Source organism: Medicago truncatula, chromosome 4 (assembly GCF_003473485.1).
Source record: "Medicago truncatula cultivar Jemalong A17 chromosome 4, MtrunA17r5.0-ANR, whole genome shotgun sequence".
Lineage (NCBI taxonomy): Eukaryota > Viridiplantae > Streptophyta > Magnoliopsida > Fabales > Fabaceae > Medicago > Medicago truncatula.
Window position 1 is genome coordinate 17,837,382 of NC_053045.1, and position 18,487 is coordinate 17,855,868.

The 18,487-nt window shown below is 34.1% G+C and overlaps 1 protein-coding gene across 1 annotated transcript; it reads right to left on the reverse strand.

Moving 5' to 3' along the window:
• Positions 1-13,437: 13,437 nt before the first annotated feature.
• Positions 13,438-17,481, reverse strand: LOC25479443 (embryogenesis-associated protein EMB8). Its single transcript, XM_013588147.3, has 7 exons — positions 16,954-17,481; positions 16,524-16,652; positions 16,172-16,446; positions 15,989-16,086; positions 15,793-15,887; positions 14,847-14,900; positions 13,438-13,959 (listed from the first exon to the last, which is right to left on the reverse strand). Exons 1-7 carry the CDS (start codon positions 17,395-17,397, stop codon positions 13,753-13,755), a joined length of 1,302 nt encoding a protein of 433 aa, XP_013443601.1. The 5' UTR covers positions 17,398-17,481; the 3' UTR covers positions 13,438-13,752.
• Between the last annotated feature and the right edge of the window lie 1,006 nt (positions 17,482-18,487).

Here is an 18,487-nt window from a genome sequence, read left to right on the forward strand (position 1 = left end):
CAAGGTTGAAATACTTGGTTCTGCTCATAGGTCTGAGAGCAATTTTCTCAGCCCTAGATGTTTTTAAGACAACAATGTCCTTACCTTTTCCATGCTTCTTTGATGAACCTTTTTCCACTTCAGGTTCATCTTCCTCCTCAGACATAGAGAAAGCTTCACTTTCAATCTTCTTTCTCCTTTGATAAATCTTTTCTGCAGCTTTGGCCATCTCCTTTCCATTACCACTTTTCTTTGAAGAAACTTTCTTTTCTTCATTTGGAGAGCTTTCTTCAGATTCACCATTTTCATCACTCTCTTCCTGAGAAGATGAGCTTTCTTTGGAAGGAGAGGGAGTAGCAACCTTCTTTCCTTTCTTTGAAGATGTTCTCACTGATTTTATCATTTCAGAGAGAGTTTGCTCAGAGTCTTCTTCTTCATCTTCCTCTGGGTCTTCCTCTGTTACTTCCTCAGAATCTTCATCAATACTTGAATCTTTCTTCTCTTCGTCAGAGACTAGATTCACGTGGGATACCTTTGGTTTCTTCAAAGGTTTCTTCATCCTTGTTGATCGTCTGGTAGGATTGGTTCTAGGTCTAATGAATTTAGAAGATCCAGGTTTTGAGGATTTTTGAGTTTTGGTTGCAGGGATGATTTCGTCCTTAAGAGTGGTGCGTAAGGGAGTTTCATTCAAGGGTTGATCAGAGGATTGATCAGCAGCGGTGTTGGATGGTGGTGGTTGAGAATGTTCTTCAGAAAGTTTTGAGGTGGTTTTGGTTCTAGCCATTTTTCAGAAAACGAAGAACAGAGCAGTTTGAATTTTTGCGAAGAGAGATATGAGAGGTTAGGAAATAAGATGGAAGTGAAATAATCAGAGTTGGTAACTGATTATATAGACAAAACGTGCAAGAGAGGAAAAAGGTAGTAGTGATATGATGATAGTTAGCATTGGGAAAGATGAAAAACTGCCAAAAAGCCACGCCTAGGAGAGAGAAAGGAAAAAGTAGCCGTTTGGGAAGATGAATGGATTTTGGATGATTTGATGGTTAAGCCATTACATGGTGGTTAAACCTTAAACATGACTTCTTATAACCAAGCATTAAATGCTTAAGATTATGGAGGGATTTTTTTGAACAAGTCAAAAACGAGATTTCACGCATGAGATTGTTTGACCCAGAATTTAAGTTCTGAACAAAAATGAGTTTCATGAACATCATGAATGTATAAACTCAGATGAACAAACTTGTGAATGTTCTGATCGTATGAATATTACAATGAACATTCTGATCATTTGAACATTCTGACCTGATGAACATTCTGAACTCAGGAACATTCTGATGAGTGTGAGATTGAGATGGATCTATCTGATTTGTATCAGATGACATCAAGGGGTTTAGTTTAAGGCCCTTAGTGATCAGTAATCAATTTTTATTGGGATTTCTCATGATTAACAATTTTTCTTTAAGAAAATTGAATCTATCCTCAACAAGGGGTTTTGTGAAAATGTCAGCCAATTGATTTTCAGTATCAACAAAGTTTAATGCAATATTCTTTTTCTGAACATGGTCTCTAATGAAATGATGTTTTATTTCAATATGCTTAGACCTAGAATGCTGAATAGGATTCTTAGAAAGATTAATTGCACTTGTATTGTCACAATAAATAGGAACACTTGTGTACCTTAGAGAGTAGTCTTCCAGCTGATTTCTTACCCATAAAATTTGAGAGCAGCAACTGGCTGCAGATACATACTCAGCTTCAGTTGTAGAGAGTGCAATGGTGTTTTGCTTTCTGCAAGACCATCCAATCAATGCTTGTCCCAAGAATTGACAAGATCCACTTGTGCTCTTCCTCTCAACTTTGTCTCCAGCATAATCAGCATCACAATAGGCTACAAGATCAAAACTAGAACCTTTTCTATACCAAAGGCCAAGATCAGTAGTACCTACTAGATATCTAAAGATTCTTTTAACTGCAGTTAAGTGAGATTCTTTTGCACATGTTTGAAATCTAGCACATAAGCCTACTGCAAACACTATATCAGGTCTGCTAGCAGTCAAATATAATAATGAACCTATCATGCCTCTATATTCTTTTTCAGAAATAGATTTTCCATTCTCATCCTTATTTAAACTTGAAGATGGATGCATAGGAGTACTCATGATTTTTGCCTCATTCATTTTATATTTCTTAAGAATGTCTTTGACATACTTTTCTTGACTTATGAAAATTCCATTTGAATGTTGTTTGATTTGTAAACCAAGGAAAAAACCAAGTTCACCCATCATGCTCATCTCAAATTCACTTTGCATAAGGTTGGAAAATTCTTCACACATTTTTATTTTAGTAGCACCAAAAATGATGTCATCCACATATACTTGAACAATAAGCAAGTCAGTATTATGTGTTTTTCTAAAAAGTGTGGTATCAATTTTTCCTCTTGAAAAACCATTTTCAATTAAAAATGTGCTAAGTCTGTCATACCAAGCTCTAGGAGCTTGTTTAAGACCATAAAGAGTTTTTGTTAATTTGAAAACATGATTTGGTTTTTCTTTGTCTATGAATCCAGGTGGTTGACTTACATAAACTTCTTCATTCAGAAAGCCATTTAAAAATGAACTTTTCACATCCATTTGAAAAAGTTTAATGCTTTTATGTGCAGCATATGCAAGAAGAATTCTGATGGCTTCTAACCTTGCAACTGGTGCAAAGGTCTCATCATAATCAATACCTTCTTATTGGTTGTAGCCTTGAGCAACTAACCTTGCTTTGTTTCTGACAACCTTACCTTCTTCATCAAGTTTGTTTCTGAAAACCCATCTTGTTCCAATGATGGTTTTGTCTTGATTATTTGGAACTAGGTTCCAAACTTTGTTTCTTTCAAACTGAGAAAGTTCTTCCTTCATGGCCTCAATCCAAGAGTCATCAATAATAGCTTCATTGATTGACTTGGGTTCCATTTGAGAGATCATTGCCATGTTGTTATCTTGAAAGGACAATCTGGTTCTTATACCATCAGTTGTACTTCCAATGATTTGATCAGCAGGATGATCTCCTACCATTCTCCAGCTTCTAGGTGGACTTTGAAGAGATTGATCCTGAACATTCTGATCATCTTCTTTCTTTACTGTATTCACAGTATTTTGAGTGGGAACATTCTGAAGTGTTGATACTTCAGTGTCTTCATTCTCTTTAGGTTGAGAATGTTCATCATATTCATCAAATATGATATGCATACTAATTTCAACTGTCTGGGTTTTTAGATTGTACACTCTATAACCTTTAGAAGTTGTAGAGTATCCTAAAAAGATAGCTTTATCTGATTTAGGATCAAACTTACCCAATTTTTCTTTATTGTTCAGTATGTAACAATAGCAGCCAAATATGTGAAAGTAGGATATGCTAGGTTTAATATTTTTCCAGAGTTCATATGGGGTTTTGTTAAGAACCTTTCTTATAGAAACTCTATTCAAAATGTAACAAGATGTGTTAATGGCTTCTGCACAAAAGTAATTTTCAACATTTGATTCATTTAACATTGTTCTTGCCATTTCTTGCAAGGTTCTATTTTTTCTTTCAACAACTCCATTTTGTTGTGGAGTTCTTGCACAAGAAAAATTATGCTTAATACCATTTTCATCAAAGAATGTTTTGAAGGATGCATTTTCAAATTCTCCTCCATGATCACTCCTAACTGTGATGATATTATAACCTTTTTCATTCTGAACTCTTTTGCAAAAGTTTTGAAATGCTTCAAAAGATTCATCTTTATGTTTTAAAAATAGAACCCATGTAAATATGGAGAAATCATCAACAATAACAAATCCATATCTTTTGCCAGTTAGACTTGCAGTTTGAACTGGACCAAAGAGATCAATATGAAGAAGCTCTAAAGGTTTCTGAGTTGAAATAAACTCAATAGTTTTAAAGCTACTTTTTACTTGTTTACCTTTAACACATGCTTCACAGATCTTGTCCTTTTCAAAGCTAATCTTAGGCAAACCTCTAACTAGATCAAGTTGAGAAAGTTTAGCAATGGTTTTCATGCTTATATGATCAGCCCTTTTGTGCCAGATCCATTTGTCTTTTTCAAGAGACATAAAACAAGATTCAGCAGGCATATCATTCAGTTCTAAAACATATAAGTTCTTTCTTCTTGAACCAGAGAAAAACAATTTGTTAGAGGAGGTTTGTATGACTTCACATATGTTAGGTTTAAAGATAACTTCAAATCCACTATCACACAATTGACTTATGCTAAGTAGATTATGTTTTAAACCTTCCACATACTGAACATTTTCTATTTTAGCAGAGTTAAGATTACCTATAGTACCTTTACCTCTGATTTTACCTTTGTCATTGTTTCCAAATGTCACTAGTCCTCCATCCTTCTTTTCAAAGGTTAGAAAGCAATTCCTGTCACCTGTCATGTGCCTAGAACAACCACTATCCAGGTACCATGGTTTTGTTCTTGCACCCTGAGGCAGGACCTACATTTGACAAGATAAAAATTTTAGGTACCCATGTAATGTTGGGTCCTTGAGGGTTAGTTCTTCTAAGAGATCTTTTCAAAAAGTAACATTCTGTCTTTTATGATCAGATTTGTTACAGTAGAGACATGTCTTCTTAGCCTTTCCAGCCTTTTGTGAGCTTTCTGATCTATTGAGATGAGAACGTTCTGAACTAAGATTTAAATTATTTTGTTTGATAAATTTTTTCTTAACATGACATACTGATTCATCATGTCCATACTTATCACAGAAATAACATTTAATTCTCATTTTATCTTTAGGTACAAAACTTTCAATAATTTTGCTTGGATCCTTAAAGCCTAAGCCAGATTTTTTAGCACTTTCATTTTGAGATCCTACTATGTTTTGAAAAGTTTATGTAGATTTTATAAACCCTGTCAGATCCTTTTTTAATGTTTCAACTTCCTTTTTCAAAAGTATGTTTTCCTTTTGTTCTTCAGAAGGTACAGACATAATGCCTTTTTGTTTTATGTTTAGTTCTCTTTGTTTTTCTGACATTTCAAAATGAGAATCTTGCAGAATTTTTATGGTCTTTCTAGACTCATCATACTTGTTTTGAAGTATTTCTTTTTCTTCTTTTATCTCAGAAAGTTCTTTGATTAAAGAATGACATCTATTAGTTAAGAAGTTTGAGTCATATAAGAGACTATCAATTTTATTTTCAAGATCTTTATATAAAGAATCATTTTTATAGATAATTACCTCTTCTTCATCATCTGACTGAGCCATTAGTCCCATGTCTGTATCTGCATCTTCTTGAGGATCTAATTCTTCCATGTCATCCCAAGTGATCATTGCCTTCTTCTTGAATGGAGGTTTTCTTTGAACTTTCTTGATGTCAGGACATTCACTTTTGTAGTGTCCAGTTTTGTTGCATCCAAAGCAGGTAACTTGACTTTTGTCAACTTCAGTTTTGGTGCTCATGTTGATGTTTGGAAACTTCTTTCTGATCTGATTTCTTCTCAACATCATTCTTTGAATTCTTTTAGAGATTAGTGCAAGTTCATCTTCAGCTTCTTCTTCATGAACTTCTTCTAACTCTTGTGATTCTTGCACATCATCATCAGCAGCTGATGAGCTTGGTTGAGATGCTTTTAAGGCAAGTGTTTTTACCTTCTTTACTGGTTTGTCTCCTTGAAGTACAACTTTATGAGCTCTCAGTGAACCAATGAGATCTTCCAGGTTCATAGATTTTAAATCTTTGGCCTGAGTGATTGCAGTGACCATAGGTCTCCACATACTTGGAAGACATCTCAGTATTTTTCTAATTCTATCATGAGTAGAATATGCCTTTCCAAGAGATCTTATTTCATTTACTATTGTAGTAAATCTGGCATACATCTCATCAATGGTTTCATTTTCACTCATTTCAAAGACTTCAAATTTTCTGACTCCAATGTCAATTCTAGTTTCTTTGACATGAGATGTACCCTCATGATGTATTTTCAAGGTATCCCATACCTCTTTAGCATTTGTACATTCATCAACTCTTTCACTTTCTTCCATGGTTAGTGCACATGATAAAAAGAGTCTAGCTTTAGAGTTTAGTAATACCTGAGCTTTTTCATCTGTTGACCATGCACTTTTTGCTTTGACAGCTCCTTCTTTGGTTGTTGGAACAAAGTCTCCATCTGTAATGACTGTCCACATATCATTGTCTTGAGATCTGAGAAAGAGTTCCATCTTGCCTTTCCAGAAGTAGTAGTTTGATCCATCAAAGAGTGGTGGTCTATTTGATGATCCTCCTTCAGCTATGTACTTGACTTTAGACATGCTTCCTGAATCTTTTCTCTAACACTTGTTTAAGTGTTCAAACCCTTAGAGCCTAGCTCTGATACCAATTGAAGCAGATAAAATAGTCACAAGGAAGGGGGGGTTTGAATTGTGACCCTTTAAAAATTATCTTGAAACTTAAAAGTGATTCTCAAGTAGTTTACTTGGAATAGTTAAGTTAACTTTCTGACTTCAGAACGTTCTGAAGTTCATACACAGAAACAGTTTAATAAAGTCAATGTGCAAGTGTGTGTTGTGTATACTATAATTAAAGAGTATAGAGAAGAAGGAAAGAACACATAGAGAATTATAGTGGTTCACCCAACGTGGGCTAGTCCACTCCTCACAATCTTGTGAGAGTTTCCACTATGGTGCTTGAGATAACCTCTCAAGTCCTGCACCTTACAATCTTTGTTCACCTGAACAATTACAACTCTGTATTCTCTAAGCCTCAGCAGGCTTGCACCTTGTTGCTAAGTTAACCACTTAAACTTTTACAACCTTTGCTCAAACTAACACTTTAGTACCCCTAAAGTTAGATGAGACTTTGTTACAATTTGTATGGAGGTTGAATGTTTGTTGAATCAAACAGAAAAGAAGAGAAGGAAGAAGTTATCTTTCAGATAACAAGGAGTATTGATTTGCACTAAGTAAACGAAAGCCTTAGAGATTGATCAATTTCAGTTTTGCAAGAGCTTCAAACAACCTTTGTTGTTTTCTTGTATGCTTTGCAATGGTGCAAGTTTTGCTAATGCCTTGATCTCTATTTATAGAGTCTTTGGGCTCATATAGCCATTGTAGGATGTCCAATGGTGTTATGCCATGTGTCCTGGATCCCACAAGCTTTCACTTGAAATTCTGGGCAAACATTCTGATCTCTGATGAACATCAGAATGTTGTTATGTTCATGATGATCTTCATCTGGGTTCATCATGTTCTTCATCTGAGTTCATCATGTATGAATGAACACATAAAGTTCTGGGCTATGCATATGTTTTTCATATGAATTTCTGGACAATAACCAATGTATGGACTTTTCTTCATACATCAGAATGTTCCTTTCCCAGATTTTGTCTTGGAACCGGTGCAGGAGGATTTAGTGGGATTCTGCATCTTCATGCCCATGCTTTGAGAGATTGTGTTGTCCTTGTTCAGTACCAACTCTCAGACGTGTCTATCTCTTGTTGAAGATGACAGATTTGCTTTGCTTTTGCTTTTTGCTTTTCACCTACTATACTGTTCATAAAGTAAGCATGAGCTGAGCTTGAACATTCTGATCATCAGAATGTTCCATCTGTTTCACTTAGGATGATTTGTAAGACTATCATTTGATGTAATCAAATCCTAATAGTGAAACAATAATGAAGAGCAGTGATAATAACATCTAGGATGATATTCCTTTGTGAAATATTCCTAGTACATCAATGTTCATAGTCTTAAATGAACATTGAATGCCTTCTTTGACATAATCCTTGTATATGCCTTTATTGCTTGATTGATCCATGCAAATGTACTTTTCTGGACATATACCCATGTCACATGTGCCTTGCATGACCTTTGATCAAAGTTCTTGAGACTCTTGGCTTGTTTAAGAACAACCTTCTGATCTCTGCTTGAACATTCTGATCTTCAAGCAACATTCTGATCTAACTTTCTGACCTCAGTGTTAGATCATGAATTCAAATGTCCTTTGATTTCTTGATTCTTGGTATTATCTAAACCTTGTTTCTATCTTAGTAAAACACTCAAGAGCACAAGTTAAATACCAAGGAATTAATCAAAGTCCATTAATTCTTTAATCATATTGGTTTATTATCTTTAAAATTAATTAGGGATTTTGCCTCAACAGTTATGATTTAATATAATCAAAAAACAAATAAAAAAAAACGACCGGGTCGTAATTCCCCGTATATTTATGTAAATGGGAGTTACGATCCGATAAATCCTAAAAAAAATTGAGTAACTTGAGAGAAGAATAGAGCAATTCTTTTTGGTGCTTACTTATGCTTATTTGAAAGATGTTGACAAGTAAAGAGATAAAGATGGTGTCTTTTGGGACAGAGAGGAAAATGTGTCCCAGCTATGAGTTAGTGTGTAAAATTTGTGTATATTCCAAAATTTTCAATAAATTGGGTCTCATTTTTTAAGTGAGAAATATGAAAAAATATTTTCCGAGAAATTACTATTATTTATCTGATTTATTTTTATCTTTATACTATTGTGTATATCTTTAACCCACATGTGCATTTATTTTTTGCTAAGTTAATTTTGACTTGGTATTCTTTGGAAAATTGTAATCCTTGCTGAACGCGCACCGTCTTATTAGCTTGTTATAAGCTTTATTTTTCTACACTTTTTTTGAAGAAACAAAAATTTATTTTTCTACACTTGAATACTTCGAAGTAAATTTTGTTTGGAACTTTTAGGAGTAATTAGTCAATTTCTCTCCTAAAATTGTAAGTTTCGTCAATTATCACCTCGAAATTAACAAAACTTCAATTACCCCCACTGAAATTGCATAACGTTAATCAATTTACCCCTCCGTCAAATTTTTATGTTAACTGTTTACGGTTATGATTAAATACCCCCTCTGAAATTTTGCACTTATGTGCAAAATGCCCCCTAAACTTAAAAATTTAGATTTTTTTTCTTACCAAAAATCATACATTTAGTTATCCAAGTAGTATATTATACCTATTGTCATAAAAATTCTATTCACAAGAAAATGAATGAATATATGCCAAAGAAATCATGTTTTTGTCATGTGCAGCATTTTCATTCATATTTCGTATTTATCAACAAGTCTTGTTTCTTCTTCCTTCTGCAGATATTAACATATGGGCACACAATTATAAAAAACTTGTGTACTTTATGACTGCATACTCTAATATAATTACCAACTTGTGTAAAACAAAGTCTTCTATATATGCATATATTTAAAACACATGAGAGTAACATATCTTCCATAAAGATTTATATGACCAATAGCTGCATAAACATACATTCCATACATATTTATATGACCAATAATTGTTAATTTGTTTGCCTTTAATATCTTTTGAGTCAAGGATAAAAAAAAAAATATAAATTTTTAAGTTTAGGGGGCATTATGCACATAAGTGCAAAATTTCAGGGGGGTATTTGATCATAACTGTAAACAGTTAACAGAAAAATTTGACGGAGGGGGTAAATTGATTAACGTTATGCAATTTCATGGGGTAATTGAAGTTTTGTTAATTTCAGGGGGGTAATTGACGAAACTTACAATTTCAGAGGGAAATTGACTATTTACTCGAATTTTTAGTGGAAAACAGTTGGATGGAAATGAGGTTGGTCTTTCTGAAAAGCTGCAGCTAACAAATCAGATAATTGCTCCCCTCCAATCTGTTTTTGTTCATTCCCGTCAAATAACCGAACGTGAGTTAACTCACGCAGGTGTATTTTTCAGTGTGAGTTAACTCACGTAAGACGGAAATGAGTAAAAACATACGGGAGAAGAGCAATTCTCAACAAATCATGAAGAACCATTTAAAAGTCCATTTAACACCTAAATTTAAGCTATGAAAATTGCTTTTTTGACATAGAATACTTCCTATTGACACAAGTAAATGACCAAATTACTCCTAGCGGTAGTTAACTGTCTCTAGCATATGCGCCAGCAGTTAACTGCCGCTGGTTCCTCCAGAGGCTGTAACACCCTGTTATCCCAAAGCAATTAAATAATAAATAATACATCAGAGTATATCCCCAACGGGCATGTCACACTACTTTTCAATATTTCTTAAATGGAATATAAAACTATTTAATAAACAACAACTTAAACAGTTTCATCAAAACTTTGCAGCGGAATATTTTCATTAAAAACAACAACATCAAATGTTTGATTCTCCACTAAACAGTCTTGGCATAAAAGCCTCATCAAAATAAATCCATAATCAAATACAAGGGCTACATCAGCATGTTCCAAAATTGATACATAGGAATGAAAATAAGCAAATAAATCTCATCCCGTATGTATCAGAGCCCTAGACATTGAGCCACCACCTACTACTCAGGATCACCTGCAAGTTACCCATAGGAAGGGCAACATTTCCAAGTAGAAGGGGTGAGATTCACAAACAATAACAATAATATATAATATCATCAATTGAATCTAACACCCTAAAATATCAATGAATATCCAATATACATATGTTTCTCATAATCAACAACATCATCAATAATATGGCAATTCGAGCAACGACAACGACGACTCATGCAATGACATGACAACACCTCTAAGACTCCTCAACAAATGCGACTATGCATGTGGTACCAATTTACAGGGCAGAAGCCCTCACCGGATATTGAATGGTTAAAGCATTCATCAGGGCATAAGCCCTCACCGTTTTGAACAACAAAGTGTTCCAGGGCATGAGTCCTCCCGCTTTGAACGACAAGGCGTTCCAGAGCAAGAGCCCTCCCGCTTTATATGCTTATGCAACTGACTCCACTTGTGTATATCTACATACAACTCAACAACGACAACGACGACAACAAAATGTACATAATTAATTATGACATACTCCACCTCTTAGTCAACTATGACACAACGACTCTTAATAGCAAGATTCATCAACATAGTATAAATATTCCCATAGTTTCATATTCAATCATATCCAAAATTCACAAGATTCAACTAATTCGATTACCAAAGAGTTTTAGTAGGATTCATTGCATATACAAAGGTTATACAAGTTGAAGGAAACATTTCAAAAATGCTCAAAAGGATCCCCTAGTGCACGAAGCAAAATTCAAAAAGTGGCTGACTAAGACCTTCTTCGCTTAAGCGACGGCTGGCTCGCTTAAGCGACCGGCTCACAGAAAGTTGGGGTTCCGCTCGCTAACGGTTCGCTTAAGCGAACTTCTGGCAGAGAGGAATTAATTTTTCGCTTACGGGTTCGCTTAAGCGAACTGACATTCAGAATTCTGGGTTGCTTACTTGAATGCTCGCTTAAGCGACGGGTCGTTCGCTTAAGCGATTATTCATCTGAGCAGTGCAAAAACTTACAGGTTTCAAACTCTCTCTCATTCCAAAACCCAATTTTAATCCCCTGATCACCCAAAACGTTTTCCAACAGATGTTTACAGGTTCAATATACAACTAGGCATCTAAAGGAACATAAAACATACATCAACAACAACAATTCAGCTCATTCCAACAATCTTGCATAATCTCTCAAATTCTCTCCAACAATCCCAACCTTCCCAATTCTGATTACAGCAATGTTACAGAATCCTAAAAACGATCTGAACATGATTCTAAGCATAATTAACATGTCTCCTACACTTTTCAACTCAAAATCGGTATTAGAACCCTAATTCCCCAATTCCTATTTCAGGAACGTTCATGTTAAATCAATTTTCAGAAATTATATATTATGATCATCGAGGGTTAGCCTCACCCTTACCTTAATTGAAGATCAAACTCTACAAAATTCAGAATCTTCATTTCTCCTAGCTTTATCTCTTGTTTTCCCCAAACTGCTTGTACGTAAAATAGTTTTTCTGACTTCTCCAACTCCTTACTTAACTCCCCCTTAATTCTAATTAACTCCACTTAATTCCTTTAATTAAAATATAACCCCCAAAACTCCATACTAATTCTATTTCTCTCATTATTCTAATAAATACAAAAAATAAATCATTTAATAAAATATAACACACCACATAATCAACAAATATTATTTAAAATCATATAAAAGACTCTAAATAAATCATAAATAAATAAAATAATGACTATGGCGTTACAGAGGCAGTTAACTGCCGCTGGATTTGCTGCTTTTTATTATGATTTTACGCGTTTCGGTCCAAAAATCAAAATAAATCGAAACTTATTCAGAATTCTACGAAACTTTACAGACCCTCTATATATATTTTTTTAGAGCTGTCTGCAAAAAACCAGATCAAAATTCAATTTCTAGGTCGACGTTTTGATGTTATGGTTTCTTAAGTTATTGGCGCATTAAAAATTCATACTTAATCCATCCGTTGTCGAAAAATTTTAATTTTTTGCGGGAATTTTTTTTTTTTTTTTTATGTTCTTAATATGTGTACAAAAAATAATGAAAAAATTCAACCTCTATATAACTTTTCTGGACGCGCAGTTAGAAAAATATTGTAATTTTACGCGTTTCAGTAAAAAAATCAAAATAAATTGAGGAATACTCGAAATACTAAGAAAAGTTGCAGATCCTCTATATGTATTTTTATAGAGGTGTCTGCAAAAAAAAAAAAAAAAAAACAGCTCAAAATTCAATTTTTAGGTTGATGTTTTCGTGTCTTAAATTTTAGACGCGTTAAAAATTCATATTTAATCCGTCCTTTGTCGAAAAATTCAAATTTTTTGTGGGAGATGTTATTTTTTTTGTTCTAAACATGAGTGCAAAAAAGCGTAAAAAAGTTCAACCTTTAGGACACTTTTTCGGACTCGCACTTGAAAAAAATTGCGATTTTGCATGGTTCGGTTGAAAAATCAAAATAAATCGAGACTTAGTCGAATTGCTACGAAACTTTAGAGACACCTCTATATAAATACATATAGATGATGTGCAAAGTTTCGTAACATTCCAAATAAGTTTCGTTTTTTTTTATTTTTTCAATTGCGATTTTGCGCATTTCGGTCGAAAAAATAAAATAAATCGAGACTTATTCGGAATGTTACAAAACTTTTCACATCATCTATATGTATTTTTATAGAGGTGTATGTAAAGTTTTGTAGAATTCTGAATAACTTTCGATTTATTTTGATTTTTCTACCGAAACGCGTAGAATCATAATAAAAAGCAGCAAAGCCAGCGGCAGTTAACTGCCGGCACATATGCCAGAGGCAGTTAACTACCGCTGGGGGTAATTTGGTCATTTACTTGTGTCGATAGGAAGTATTCTTTGTCAGAAAAGCAATTTTCTTAAGCTATTATCGGTACCAATTATCTGTCACTTAACACAATTCTCCCTCAGCTTAAGATTAGGTATACTTTTTTCCATCATAATTTTCATGTTTTCATGATAGTTTTTATTAATTCTATTTTATTATACTAAATAAACTGCTGCAATGTTTGGCCAAGTAACCTTTCACATTATATAATATATAGGAAGAATGGAATCGTTTTAGAAGTGTAGCAATAAAATAACAATGAAATCGATGATAAACTTCTAAAAGTTCAAAATAAATTACAGTCATGAATGTTTAAAGAATTACAGTACAAATTAATTATTTTATTCTATCTATATTTTCTATAACCATTCATTAAATGAAATTATATACTTTATCATAAATAATATTCACCATGCTTTGCTGGAGGAGGAACAAGAATGTAGTTGCTTCCACATGTTAGCACATCCACGACTAAGAGTATTCCAGAATGTTCCGTTTGTGAATGTACTTGATGAATGAACGACGAAAAATGTAACAAACTGTCACACACTCACACTACACTTGAAGATGGTGGAATGTCTCTTTATTAACTCCAGGATTGCTGCCAGTTTGTGAAGCTTTGGCTGCTTCTGTCTCCAGATATTGAAGGAAATCAATGACCAAAGGATCGGTCCAAGGGGCACCAAGTGGAGCTTCATCACCAGCAACCCACCCCAAGTGACCACCTTTAGATGTCACTACTAACAAGCAGTTTGGATTTTCCTGACAACATAAAACGATCATTCTTCAATATGGAGCAATAAAATTAAACATGTTAATAAAAGACTAACCCTGAAGATGGTTGGGCTAAGGGTTAAAGGAGTTGGAGAAAAGACTAGCATAACGACTAACACACTAATATTTGTCTTTCCCAAAATAAAGACTAACCCTACTTAATATAAATGGTATTCATCTTTTACAGAAGAAAAACTGTTGGTTATAACAACTATCTTCATATGATAAGAATTGTTATATGAAGATCGGACAGCTCACATTCAGATTCTGTGTATTAAATATCATTGGCTGTTGCTTAATATGGGTCATTTGATCTTCATCCAACAATTACAAGATTATAACTGCAGTGACTTCATCCTAACATGATTGCAGTGAACCCAAACATATCTTAACAACCAAGTGACGTATACCATAAAATAATCCACTGAATCAGTTGTCAGTGATGAAATCACAATGACCAACCTGAAGAGTGTCATTGCCCATTGGTACATATGAAAATGTGATGGTTGAAAAAAAGGATCACAACATGCTTGGTATATAACAGAGGGTGAAGTAAAAGAAAACAGTATGAGAAATGTAGTTAAAATAGCGTCGTCGGCATTTGAATTCCATAAATGGAAATTTTGTTATAAAATTCTGGAGAAAGATAAATACGATATCAACACACGATAAGAATACAGATAAAATTTCTTTTAAAGTCATTACATGTATCATCTTATCCATACCATTCATCAACAAATGAAATCGAAACATTATAATAATTTAATCTCTATTTGTTCTTTTCCTATTCTCGATCTCTTTTACACAGTTACCGAATACATTTTTAGTCAACAAAGATAACACTATATTGCGTAATTCAAAACAAAATTGCATACCTTGATATCTTCACGAGGAATTCCCCTAGAAGGAGCAATCGGATCATTCGCTGCCTGGAAAAAGAAAGTCATCATATATTGTTTTTTATACGATGGAAGATGCAAAATTCTAACCAGTGCCAGAGATTAAGGCTATTAGCTGACACCACTTAGTGGGACTAGGCTTGGTTGTTGTTGTTTGAAGATGCAAAATTCTAACCAGTTCCAGAGATTAAGGCTATTAGCAGTAACAACTTACAAGCTGGATAGCTTAATCTAAAATTAAATAAATGATAAGTCCCATTTGGAAATTAACTTCATAATTCCAATACACTTTGTTCTTCCATTAGCCCGTTTAAATTTCACTCTTTTGCAACACAAAATAGCATAAACTCTATATAATATAAGAACAAATTCATTGCCAATCTTTTTAAATGGAAAATGTCAAACACACACACTTTAGGAATCATGCTATTATCATTATCAGCTTTTGATGAAATTTAAGTAAATAATTTGCTGTAACTTATACTAACATCAGCTTTTGTCAAACACACACACTTTAGGAATCATGCTTCATATTGAAAATTCACTTGTTGCCTTATTAAATCTCTCAATCAGGAGTGGCAGGTATACATGCACAACAAGTGAATTTTCAATATGAAGCACTCAAAAGGAGAATGCTGTGAGTCATCAACTGGCATCATCTCATACAGTGAGTTTTTCATGATAACAGGATGGGGTAAAGTGATCTCTTTCAGACCTATTTCGTCCAAACAAACACTATTTATGTTTCTTAAAATCACATATAACCCTTGCTTATTATAATTGAATCAATAAATGGAGATTGTGCAAATCACATTTGATAGTGGATAACAATGCAGACAGTTGTTTATATCTTTTCAACTTTATGCAACTACATATCTAAGAGAAACAAGGGTAACAGCTTTATAGAGTCAAAATTTCCTACCTGGATGCACAGCAAAGGTGTTTGAACGTGTTTTATGGAATCTGAACTGCTTGAGTTTGAGTAGTAATCATCCACAGACTTGAATCCAAAAGAAACTGCAAAGCCTCATAGAAGAGTATCTCAGCAGAGCAGATAATAATACTTGGCAATTTTGATCTATCTATCTATCCAACTTTTACAAGTTAGTATGACCTACCACGAGTGAGTCCATCATCAAAGTCTCTAACAGACTTGGCATTGGCAACTAGTGGAATGTTATATTCACCACCAATATCTTCAAAGAGTAAAGCATGTCTGCACCCAAAAATAAAATAAAATAAAATGGTTGTCATATGTAGTTAGAATAACATTACATCAATAACATATAAATTTGTCGCACTTGTTGAAAATCTTGGAGAGAGCTGAGGAAAGAGCCTTGTCATAAATTTTGTTAAAGCCTTTTCGGAAGTCCTCATCTGACACAACCAAATCGAATGGATTGCACAAAGATACAGCACCAGAAAGAGGACAGTTGTGTGATTCCTGCCCCAAGTACCGAACAAGAATATTTGCCCCAAGTGACCAACCAACGCCATATAAATTAGCATCGGGGTATCTATCAGAGACATGGGAAACAACCTCATGCATATCTCCTAAAAACGATGCTGAATAGAACTGCACAAGCACAAAGGGAAGTGTCAGTAAAATCACAGTGGACCACCGAAGATGCAATTTAGAAGAAAATGATTCACCTGAGGAGTAGTAACAGGGCTACCTCCACAGCCACGACTATTGAACACAACAACACGCCATCCTTTATTTCGAGCTCTGATTAACATGTGTCTAACATAAGAATCACCACTACCTCCAGTTAAGCCTGGCTGCATATAAACAAACAAAAAATTTATATTTTACTTTTTAGTACTCTTATGAAGCATAGATACTCCTCGGATTAGGCGTGTCCTGATGTTAAGACACCGACACTTGTAATTACACTGAATTATGTGATTCTTTTTTTAAATTATTAGCTGTGTTGGCGTGTCAGTGTAGTGTATCCGTGCTTCATACTCTATCTAGTAGTTAGAGTCACGAATTGGAGAATCCAGAGTTCAAACTCAGGCCCCCCGACAGATAGATAGAATTTTACTTTGGTTGACTTAAAAATAAGTTTAAACTACGAACCAGTAAAATGAGGAGTGGAGCGTCAGGAGGCAAGCGACGGTCGTCACCGGAAACCCAGTCGAGAGCGACTGACCCGCCATCTTGAGTTCTGAGGCAGTGACGGCGGAGGGTGACGTCAGGGGTTGATCGGAAAAAGGAAGCGAAGATGGTTTCGACGTGGCGGTTCCAAGTGATGAAGGGGAAAGGGTTGTAGGGGCGTGTCACGTGAGTGAGAGATGGGAGGAAACGGTCACGTGCGCCTCCGAGTATTTCGAAGGATGGATGAGGTTGTTGGATGAGGTTGTCCGTGGACATTGTTACTTGGACGGAAGAAGATGATGATGATGACAAGTGGAATGATTTGATTAGTGCATTATTGTTCTTCATCAACTTCTTCTTCTTCTTGTATGGGAGAGAGGTAAGAAGAAATGGTGTGGAACCCACCAATGACCTTGCTGTTGCCATTCCCTACAACTCACCCACATGCTATTACTTTGCTTGGTGTATATTTAAATTCAATTCAACGCATCACATTTACAGTACATGTACATGAAACAATTCACAGAGTGGGTCAAATGTTAGACTTGGGATGGGATTAGGCCAGTTATTCATTACTCAACAACAAACAACACCGATTATGTTCCAAATCAAGTAATCACAATTTAACTTGTACAGACTTCGAGTCATACGATTTCCATCACATTTTCGATACACACCAAGTATGAAAAAAACAAAAAAAATGTTAACTTGCACGCGCATAGATATAGAAAATTTGCAGCCAAGTTTCCGTAAGTATAACTCAGTTGGTAAGAATATGCATTGTTATATACAGGGTGAAATTTGAATTTGGACACACCATTTATTCACCTTTAAGAAGATGAATTCTAACCACTGAACTATTTGACAAATAAATAAATTGCAGGCACAAGTTAATGAATCAAATATAAAAATATTTTATTGGAACGTATGTATTACATTTAATCTTTAATTTTTTAATCAATTGAATGCACATAATTTAAGATAAAGTTTATTCTTTTAGATTTTTTAACATGTGTTCCAAGGACACAAGTTAACACTACCTAAAAAAATTGTCACAATAATTTACCTATTTCACTATGAAAAATGCTAACCTGATTACGGAATCAAATATATTAGTATTTGTATTTGTATTGAAAGTTGCGCAATCAATATATCAAAAGTTTAAAAAGTGACATTTACAAATTAAAATTTTCTCTTTGCTTCATCAATCTGTGGGGCACGAGTTAGTATGACTCGTTTAATATGCATTACTTTTTTCTAATTAATATTATTTTTATGACTCGTTTAATATGCATTACTTTTTCTAATTAATATTATTTTCTTCACTTCTAATTAAATATCTTAATTCATTTTACATTTATGATAATGATAAATGCATTAATACGTGACAAGGGCACTTAAAACCATTTTTTCACTATTTTCTTTCTTCACTTTTCTTAATATATATGTGAAATAATCAAATGACCTACTTAATTTGAGACGAAGAGAGTAATATTTGTATAATCATATTTTCTAA

Excerpts from the sequence above, each read along its gene's own strand:
- LOC25479443 (XM_013588147.3), bottom strand. The coding sequence starts at position 17,397 with ATGGCAACAGCAAGGTCATTGGTGGGTTCCACACCATTTCTTCTTACC. Across the intron at positions 16,653-16,953 it reads CTCCACTCCTCATTTTACTG|CCAGGCTTAACTGGAGGTAG; the intron begins GTTCGTAGTTTA and ends GTTTATATGCAG. Across the intron at positions 16,447-16,523 it reads GCCCTGTTACTACTCCTCAG|TTCTATTCAGCATCGTTTTT; the intron begins GTGAATCATTTT and ends GTGCTTGTGCAG.